The sequence below is a fragment of the Camelina sativa genome, chromosome 15 (assembly GCF_030686135.1).
Source record: "Camelina sativa cultivar CO46 ecotype springtype chromosome 15, ASM3068613v1".
In the NCBI taxonomy this organism is placed as follows: domain Eukaryota; kingdom Viridiplantae; phylum Streptophyta; class Magnoliopsida; order Brassicales; family Brassicaceae; genus Camelina; species Camelina sativa.
In genome coordinates, this window is record NC_141894.1 from 2721040 (window position 1) to 2731751 (window position 10712).

Consider the following 10712-nt stretch of genomic DNA (forward strand, 5'->3'; position numbering starts at 1 on the left):
GAATGATGATGATGACACTGTCTCCCTCTCTCCGTCTCTCGCTCCCTAACAAAGATACAACAATGTTTCTCTCTCTCGGGAATGAAATTTTAAGAAAAGTTGACCATCCAGAAACAACTACTAATACTACTGTATTCTACATCCTTCTATTTTGTTTGTTTATTATGTTACCCCCTATAAAACGTAGTCGCCAAACCATGTTACATGAATCTAAAGTTATGTACATACTGCCATATTTACAGATACAGTAGTAGTTAGTGTTAGTGAATACTGAATAGAGTGATCGACTCGGGGATGGGTCCATCGGATTATATTATATTGATCTAGAAAAGTTAGTTCGATCACCCCCCCACCACCGCTTCAACTACAATATTGTAATCGCTATCTTAAAAAAAACTCGCGTACGTCGGCTGAAATATCAATCTAACTAACTCACCTCTTTTTTATATTCAAAACCATACTTTATTTTTTCTTCTATCTCTCTCTGATCATATGTTCTTTCTATATAATATATGCTGGTGGTCTAGTGCTAACTTGTTGCTATTGCTAAAGGTGGCTTCGTTCGTATTTGGATGATACAGACAAATATTAAACTGAAATATAAGATACAAGGATTTAAAGAATTTATCAAATCATTATTATTCTTAACTGAAATATAAGATACATACATACTCATCACAAAAGAGAAACTTCACACTTATTATTCTTAGAAGTTTAGATGCCATGATAGATTTCTAATGTAACATTTTATTGACTTACAAAAGTAAAGCCAACCAAATTTGTTGGAAAGGTTATCAGCTATAAAGCACAGGTCCTGCTTACTCACCTGTTGTTGGAAGATATATATGGCGACTTTTTGAGGTGACAAACTCACCCGAGAGTCTGAGACAAGACACGAGATTCAGTCTTTTTCCTGCTCTTGCTGTTACAATGGTCTAGTGATGAGAGCCGGAGACGTATGGGACTTGGTCAGCACTAAGCATTATTTATGCATATATATCTGATCACAGCTCAAGTGTCTGAAAACAGAGTCGTAAACCTCACTAGCTAATAGTTTTCAACATTTGTGTCAGAAGATGATGGAAAGATGAGCAACCTCAATGAATTTGGTACAGTAACGGGGAAGACTCCAATTGAACCATAGGGATTAGAGAAAGGGTCAACTTTTGCTTGTTTATCTGTCCTTGAGAAGCGAGTTGCCAGCAGGTAACAGATACAGCCTGTTTAGTTGTCCTTGAGAAGAGAGTTGCCAGCAGGTAGCGCAGCACGAGTTGCTTGGAATTCCATTGTATACTTTCTTTGTAGGTCTCTTAGTTTCTTCATCAGTTCTTGGAATGTGGGTCTCAGCTTTGTATTACTGCAGTGTGGGACATACCAAAATAGTCACACAAACTTAATGTCAGTATAAACTGTTCAATATATAATGCTAATTATTTACCTGAGCCAAAAGGTCTCCATTAATGAAACCCAACGAGGATCAATGTCCTTTGGAATATCCAGCCTCTGGTTTATGAACCCCACAGCTCTGATCACCTACATATATGTCAAAGGAAGAGAGTATGTGCATATACAAGAGGATCAGTGCTATATGAGACTGATCAAAATGAAAAAATTTAGACAAGCAGAATAGTCAGTGCAATGAATATAAGACATCAAGTTCATAGGCTGTGTCACAAAAAACATTGTTTCAACTTTCAAGTATGGCTAGATTATATAACCAGCACAGCTCACTTAGTCACTTGTACCTTTTTAATCATTATAGATATAGATCAAAACATGTTTCTAAATATAATTTGCCCAAATATAATACCTCTTAGTGTCAACATCACACCCACCTACACTCCAGTTCCTGATAATGAAATCCTTTTCCCTCTTATCCCTCATCGGTTCTCTCATCTTCAACTCTTTAACCATATCAGCTAGCTGCCCATGGGCTACAGAAGGAACCAAAAACACACAAGGAACTATATATTAAGAATAAACCAAAGTCACGTTCTGTTGTAATTAATCGTATCTAGAACTAAGTCAACTATGATTGCGATCCCACTACTACACTGCACGTGTATACAGCTCTATCTTCTTCTTTTTCTATTATCTATATTAACATTTTTGGAATACATTTTGGTTTATGCTTTTTAAATTTTACTTATTTAATTTTTTGTTTTACAACATTAACCCTAAAACAATTCCATAAATAACATTGCTGAGAAACTCAAATACTAAACTTTATTAAATTAACTAACATTTGTTACATTTATTGCTATAAAATCTTAACAACATCTATATATTTGTTAAATTTATAACCCATTAAATCTCCAAATTAGCATATTTTATAGTTTATAATTTTTCATTTCAATATATATAGTTTATGATAATTAATAAATTTTTTTTTTTTTTGGTAATTCCTCAAAAAAATTAAAAATAAACCAAATTATGGGGGGTTTTCAACATATTTAATATGACATTTTATAATTGGATTTTCGATTTAGGAAATTTATTAATGTTAATATAATTTTGGAGATTGGTCACACAAACTTAATGTCAGTATAAACTGTTCAATATATAATGCTAATTATTTACCTGAGCCAAAAGGTCTCCATTAATGAAACCCAACGAGGATCAATGTCCTTTGGAATATCCAGCCTCTGGTTTATGAACCCCACAGCTCTGATCACCTACATATATGTCAAAGGAAGAGAGTATGTGCATATACAAGAGGATCAGTGCTATATGAGACTGATCAAAATGAAAAAATTTAGACAAGCAGAATAGTCAGTGCAATGAATATAAGACATCAAGTTCATAGGCTGTGTCACAAAAAACATTGTTTCAACTTTCAAGTATGGCTAGATTATATAACCAGCACAGCTCACTTAGTCACTTGTACCTTTTTAATCATTATAGATATAGATCAAAACATGTTTCTAAATATAATTTGCCCAAATATAATACCTCTTAGTGTCAACATCACACCCACCTACACTCCAGTTCCTGATAATGAAATCCTTTTCCCTCTTATCCCTCATCGGTTCTCTCATCTTCAACTCTTTAACCATATCAGCTAGCTGCCCATGGGCTACAGAAGGAACCAAAAACACACAAGGAACTATATATTAAGAATAAACCAAAGTCACGTTCTGTTGTAATTAATCGTATCTAGAACTAAGTCAACTATGATTGCGATCCCACTACTACACTGCACGTGTATACAGCTCTATCTTCTTCTTTTTCTATTATCTATATTAACATTTTTGGAATACATTTTGGTTTATGCTTTTTAAATTTTACTTATTTAATTTTTTGTTTTACAACATTAACCCTAAAACAATTCCATAAATAACATTGCTGAGAAACTCAAATACTAAACTTTATTAAATTAACTAACATTTGTTACATTTATTGCTATAAAATCTTAACAACATCTATATATTTGTTAAATTTATAACCCATTAAATCTCCAAAACTATTTGTATGGATGCTAGAATTTATCAAATTTAAATGATATACAATAGACTTTTCATAACAAAAGTTTACAATCTCCAAAATTATATTAACATTAATAAATTTCCTAAATCGAAAATCCAATTATAAAATGTCATATTAAATATGTTGAAAACCCCCCATAATTTGGTTTATTTTTAATTTTTTTGAGGAATTACCAAAAAAAAAAAAAATTTATTAATTATCATAAACTATATATATTGAAATGAAAAATTATAAACTATAAAATATGCTAATTTGGTAAAACAATTAACATAATTAAACTTGATAAAAAATTTATTTTCATTATTTTTTTTACGCAAAAAATTATTTTGATTTTGGTGAGACGGGTTGACCTTAATCACATATAGGGAGTTAAATGGAATTGCTTTTTTTTTAAACACTTTTAGATGTGTACCAAGAGATAAATGTATTACTAGACTATACATATACCACACGGGTTAAAACCTTTAAAACACTACAAAAATTCTATATTTTGAATACTTATATCAAATACCTGTAAAATTTTCTATTTAAAAAATTAATAAAACAATAATAAAATAACAAATAAATACAATATAAATTTTAAATTTTTAAAATTAAAAATATTGTCCCGCGGTGTAACGCAGATTAAATCCTAGTCTATTAACATTTTTGAAGTACATTATGTCCTTTAAGTTTTACTTATTTAATTTTTTTTTTACAACATTAACCCCTAAAACAATTCCATAAATAACATTGTATGGAAACTCAAATACTAAACTTTTTTAAATTGACCAATATTTATTGCTATAAAATCTTAACAACATCTATACATTCCGATTTTTCCAAAAACAATTCTATCCATTAAATTTTTAATCCATTAAATCTGCAAAACTATTTTTATGGATGTTAGAATCTCTCAAATTTAAATGATATATAACATATTTTCCATAACAAAAGTTTACAATCTCCACAATTATATTAACATTAATAAATTTCCTAAACCGAAAATCCAATTATAAAATGTCACATTAAATATGTTGAAAATCCCCATATAATTTGTTTATTTTTTTATTTTTTAAGGAATTACCAAAAAAATTAAAATTCTATTAATTATCATAAACGATATATATTGCCATGGAAAAATTATAAACTATAAGAATATGCTAATTTGGTAAAACAATTAACATAATTAAACTTGATAAAAAAACTTATTTTGATTTTTTCTACGCAAAAAATTATTTTTATTTTGGTAAGACGGGTTGGCATTAATCCTATATAGAGAGTTAAGTGGAATTGTTTTTTTTTTTCTAAACACTTTTAGATGTGTACGAGGAGATAAATGTATTACTAAACTATACATATATCACACCAGTTAAAACCTTAAAAACAATACAAAAATCCTATACTTTGAATACTTATATCAAATACCTGTAAAATTTTATATTTTTAAAACTAATAAAACAATAATAAAATAACAAATAAATACAATATAAATTTTAAATTTTAAAAATTAAAATTATTGTCCTGCGGTGTACCGCGGAAACATAGTAAACCACACTTCATTGATTCAACAATTAGATTCCCAAGATTAAGTAATACCAACCAATACAATTTAATTTTACCTTCCTTGTGTGATTTAGCAAAAGTCTCTTGCTGAGTTTTCAGGTCCGTGAGAGTGAGAGCTTTCAAAGCAAGCCCCATTGCTACTGGCACCAAAACCCTGGTTATGGAGTAGATCCCACCAGCTCCGGTGAAGGTCCTAATTGTGCTAAAGGAAGAAGGCTCTCCTATAACAAACAATGCTCCCTTAGCCATAGCATTTTGAGTCAGTGTTGCAACCTGATTAGAATACTCAAGCATAAAATCAACACAAACAAAACAAAACCAAACCAATTTATTGAAACTACTATATTGAAACACTTACACTCACACGCCCTTCATCTCCTTTCGATTCATCCATCCCTAACTTAATCAGAGCGAGCAAAATCCAAGTAGTTAGAGCTCATAATCTCAAATGTATCGACAAAAATGAAACAAAAAACTTCTGAAACCCCTACAATGGCTTTCTCACCATGGCTACACATGCCATTTTCAGAGAAGTTGAGTATCAAAGCTGAAATAGTCCCCATTTTCATACAGTATAATGCTGTACAAATAAAGTACATCATGCATTAGTCTTAATCTTCAAGTAATTATCATATAGTTGATAAGCTAGTACTAGGGTTTAATCTATTAATTAGTTTGTAGTGTTCATGTGTGTTTTTAGATGTGCTAGTGTTTGTGTACATATGGGTATTTAGATTTTGCATACATGTTGTTTGATCAAATATCTTACAAAGTATGATCACATGTTTATTTTGTTTGAGACTATTTACTGTTAATATTACAATTATTTAGTAAAACGACATACATCTTTTGAATTTGACATGTATATTTTGTATGTATAGATAAACAAATAGAGTGATGGCAAGAAGAACAAATAATATGTAGAGTACAGATGGCTTTGTAATTAAATTTAGTTATTTTAAGAATTATATATTATTTGAGAATATAATTAAATGGATAGTCATATATAAAGGAATTGAAGTTCAGTTCGAACCACAAATTGTCTATAACATATTAGCAATAAAATTCAAAAAATTGAAAAACATAAGTCACCCCAACTATTGGTAAATTAACATTTGATGTGTATTAGTCTATTGATAATCATAACTTTGTTGGTATAGTATGGTTATTAGTTCGGGAAGGGAACTGGAAAAGTCTCATAGCTGAGACAAGACTCGAGACGAGATCTTTTTTCCTGCTCTTGCTATTACAATGTGAGATGAGAGCCGGAGACGCATGGGCCTTGGTCAGCACTAAACATTAATTATGCATATCTGATCACAGCTCAAGTGTCTGAAACAGAGTCGTCAACCTCACTAGCTGATAGTTTTTTCAACATTTGTGTCAGAAGATGATGGAAAGATGACCAATCTCAATGAATTTGGTACAGTAACGGGGAAGGCTCCATTTGAACCATAGGGATAAGAGAAAGGGTCAACTTTTGTTTGTTTAGCTGTCCTTGAGAAGAGAGTTGCCAGCAGGTAGCGCAGCACGAGTTGCTTGGAACTCCATTGTATACTTTCTTTGTAGGTCTCTTAGTTTCTCCATCAGTTCTTGGAGTGTGGGTCTCAGCTTTGTATTACTGCAGTGTGGGACAAACCAAAAGAGTCACACAAAGTTAATGTCAGCATTAGTCAAATATATACAAACATCTAGATCAGTTGAGAACCGTAATAAGTAAAGGTATATATGTGTTCATTATATACATGTGCCAACAGCTCTCCATTAATGAGACCCAGCGAGGATCAATGTCCTTTGGAATATCCAGCCTCTGGTTCATGAACCCCACAGCTTTGATCACCTACATATATTTTAAAGGAAGAGTGTGTGTGCATATTATACAAGAGGATCAGTGCAATATGATACTAAATGGAAAAAATTTAGACAAGCAGAATAGTCAGTGCAATGGATATAAGACATCAAATTCATAAGCTGTGTTGCAAATAACATTGTTTCAAGGTATAACTAGATTATATACACAACCAGCACAACTCACCCTGCTTGTATCTTTAATCATTAAATATATAGATCAAAACATGTTTCTAAATATAATTTGCCCAACTAGAATATTTTTAGGACAAATTGTCACTTGGAGACACTTTCTTTCATGGTTCTATCGCTCAAAAACGATACCTGCATGGAGTTGAGATTTTCCCATGGGATCTTCTCTGTGGCAAGCTCCCATAGTACTACTCCAAAGCTGTAAATATCAGACCTGTACAAAGGAATTAGAAGAGCTAGTTAGCACTTGAGGCTGGAAAAACAAGTATAGAAGGGAACTTAACCAAACATAACACGAGAATATACTTCTCATCAGAAGATTCATTTCGGAGAACTTCTGGTGCCATCCATTGAGGCTGCATAACAAGTGAAAAACCAATCAAGATCATTTTGAGCGGTTGGCTATAAAGAGAATTTTAATCAATAAGGATCTAGGTTATATACCGTTCCCTTCCCGGACTTGGTGGTTAGATACGTTTCATGCTTGATACGTGAAAGACCAAAGTTAGCTACCTGTAGAGATGTCCTGGTAAGTTATTATCCATCTGGATTAGAGGAAACCAAGTGCATCTCAAGAAGAATATCTTACCTTAACGGTCCAGTCCCTGTCTACCAGCAGATTTGACGATTTCAGATCACGATGCATAATGGGTGGACTACAGCGGTGAAGATAGTTCATACCGCGGGCCTGTGTAAATAATAATGGAGTATGAGATGTACCGTGACTGAGTCAAAACATAGTGGAAATGAAGGATCACAAGACAAATACAAAGAGGTAAATAAATAGAGAAGCTCATACACTTGGAAACTTTTCAATGTGCAAATGTCAATGATCATAAATCAGAATGTTAACTAATACTCACAATGTCCAAGGCCAAGCGGATACGCCGCCTCCGATCCAGTTTTAACGTTCTTCTCTGCAGTATATGGAAGATACTTCTACTGCAAATTGTTCCTTCGGAGGATTAGGGGCATAAATAAGAGCTATGGCTCGAAGGCCTAAAAAACACAAAGAAAGTGATAGTAGTAACCAAAGTGCATATATGAGACCGAACCGTGGAAGGAACTCTGACACTATACAGAGACGTTGAGGTGAAGTAACAGCTCCCATAAACAGCAGAACGTTAGGATGTCTAAGTCTTTTGATCAACGATACCTTCGCAGTTAAAAACGAGCAACAATACCAATAAAAATATCAACTCTTTTGCCAAAACTACACTCAGATCAATCATTATGGATAAAAGATCAAAATCTGCACCTCTTGTTTAAAAGAGTGTATGACCTCTTCTGAATATTCTTGTTTAGAGAACACTTTTATAGCTACGTCCTGCAGTGACATTAGCAACCCTGAATAAGACAGATCTCTGAACTTAGAAATTTATTTTGTCATAATGGAAGCGTGAACAAATCAACAAATGCATACACCAGAAGCATAAAACGTACAGATCCAAACCAGAGACCGTGATATACAGTTCCACATGAGCCTTTAAAATAGAAAATTACAGGAGCATGTTAGCAGAACTGAGACAATTACATTAACTTTAGTAAAATGTATGATACTATAAAGAACAGATATGGTCGGGCAAACGAGATAATCTGTCTAAGAGCGTAACATACCTTGTCCAATTTTCTCTCCGATTGCCAGATCTTCCCATAAAATCTCATCTTCCAAGCAATTGCCATCTGTATCCTCCTTGTTCATAACACTGCTGATGGTACTTTCGCAGCTACTAGCCCTGCTTGTAATGTTTGCAATTATAGAGGAAGACCACAAGCTAGAAGCCTCATCATTGGTAGGCTTATTACTTTCGGAGGCATGAGTTTCAGACTGAACACCAAAAGAGTGATTAGTCTGGTGAGACTTCTCTATCTCTTGTTCATTCTGTAGCCAAGGCCATACAGAATGAGTAGGCTCTCCTTTTGAACCGTTCTTTTTCCATGACCATGACAAACCTTTCTTTACCATCCATTCTTCGGCTTTTGAGGTGAGAACCTTGTGGAATGCAGGCTTTCCATCACTCTCATCAGTGGAATTTTCCAAGGTTTCCAAAGTAATCTTTTCATCGTTACATGTGAATACACCAAAAGGAGATTGGATAAAATCCCCCCTTGGTGAGCTGGTACCCGTTATTAATGCTGCATCGTCCTTGTGGTCAGTGAGGGTAGAAACATAAGGCAGTGTGACACTACTATCACCTGCTGGCATTTTCGACCTGACCTTGTTCCTCACCTTGGATGCCTGCAATTTTATAACACAGGTCAAACACATGCAACAGCAAGGTTAAAAAAGTTAGAATATGAAACCAACAATTAATGAACAAACCAAATCTGATATCTTTGATGCTATAGCAACTTGTATAGGCTGAGCAGAATCAAGGCCAAGTTTTGACACAACAGCTCTTTTGGATTCCATACCAAGTTTAGATGCAAAACCAACAGGGCTAGAGCTCGGTTCAACTTCTTGCGCCTTTAATTTAGCGAAAGAGATTCTTGGGTTCAGATAGGGTGCAATGTCACTTGTGATAGAAATAATCCCAATAAGAGAACCGTCATCAGCATAGAAGGGGGAACAGGTAGTGACAGCTGAAAATTTCTCCCCTGATTTGTTCTTGACAGGAAACTTGCCAGTCCAGCTCTCTCCATTGGAACAAAGCTGAGCAATATTCATTGCAAAGACGGCATCCCGATCATCAACCATAACGTTAATTGGGTTCTGCCCAACTGCTTCTGCAGCAGAGTACCCATAAAGCTTTTCTGCCATGGCATTCCTGGGAACAAAAATCATGTAATGGATCAATATAAACACTATCCATGAATATCATTTACAAAATATAAATTATTACTCACCAAAAGATAATTCGCATATTAAGATCGAAGGCATGAACAGATTGTGCCATGGACTGCAAAATATTCAGGTACTGTTTTTCCGTGAACTTCTTCCCGGCCGATGGTCTCCGTATCATCGAATCCTTGAAAAGGATCTCCTTGCGCAACGAGGAGGCACAGCTCTTCCTCAAGGCTGGATGCGATGGCTGCCTAATCTCCGCCGTAGAAGAAACCTTAAGCCTAGACATCTCCTGCATTAGATGGTCCTGACTTTGCTCTATCTCTAGCATCTTCTTCAACAGCTCCTTGTCAAGTTTACCTTGGAGAAGTTTAACCATTGTCGATATTCTTATCAAACGATTCAAACTTTCTTTCTCTCTAGATACTGGATTTGACACGCCAGAAGAAAGCAGTCAACAACAATGGTTAGGCCTAGGCTGACAAAAATATACAAGAACTCAAAATAAAAAAATCTATAATACGTAAGAAAGATACTGCTGTTAACCAACTGTCCAACTCTAGTCCATAAGCATGCACATTCATTCTCTCCTTCTTCTTTAATTTAAAAGTTTTCTACTGTATGTTACCTCTTAATCCGTGCCTTTTTGTGTGGCTGATATGTTTCTTCTTCTTCGTTCAATAAATTAAGTTTTCGAGTATATCTTTGTGTTGTAAAGAAACTTTGGTATAGTGTGTCATAGTTTTCAATTCGTTTTGTAATTTGGTTTCTTTACAACAATAAAGATATACTCAAAAACTTATGGTCGAAGGAAATGCTTCATCTCGCAAACTCTATCTAGACTGTAGAAGAATCC

The 10712-nt window shown here is 33.8% G+C and overlaps 1 protein-coding gene across 3 annotated transcripts; it reads right to left on the reverse strand.

Moving 5' to 3' along the window:
- Positions 1 to 6016: 6016 nt before the first annotated feature.
- Positions 6017 to 10698, reverse strand: LOC104744834 (uncharacterized). 3 transcript variants are annotated; one of them, XM_087488512.1, is made up of 14 exons: positions 10485 to 10698; positions 9919 to 10282; positions 9395 to 9839; positions 8689 to 9310; positions 8515 to 8555; positions 8330 to 8398; positions 8127 to 8227; positions 7935 to 8013; positions 7661 to 7759; positions 7516 to 7584; positions 7378 to 7427; positions 7204 to 7285; positions 6777 to 6871; positions 6017 to 6652 (listed from the first exon to the last, which is right to left on the reverse strand). In XM_087488512.1, exons 2-14 carry the CDS (start codon positions 10233 to 10235, stop codon positions 6520 to 6522), a joined length of 2202 nt encoding a protein of 733 aa, XP_087344638.1. In that variant the 5' UTR covers positions 10236 to 10282; positions 10485 to 10698; the 3' UTR covers positions 6017 to 6519. The 3 variants fall into 3 exon arrangements, with proteins under 3 accessions (XP_087344638.1, XP_087344639.1, XP_010464244.2); XM_087488513.1 differs by lacking the exon at positions 10485 to 10698 and having other exon boundaries at positions 9395 to 9518; positions 9789 to 9839; positions 9919 to 10354; XM_010465942.3 differs by lacking the exon at positions 10485 to 10698 and having other exon boundaries at positions 9919 to 10424.
- Positions 10699 to 10712: the final 14 nt, after the last annotated feature.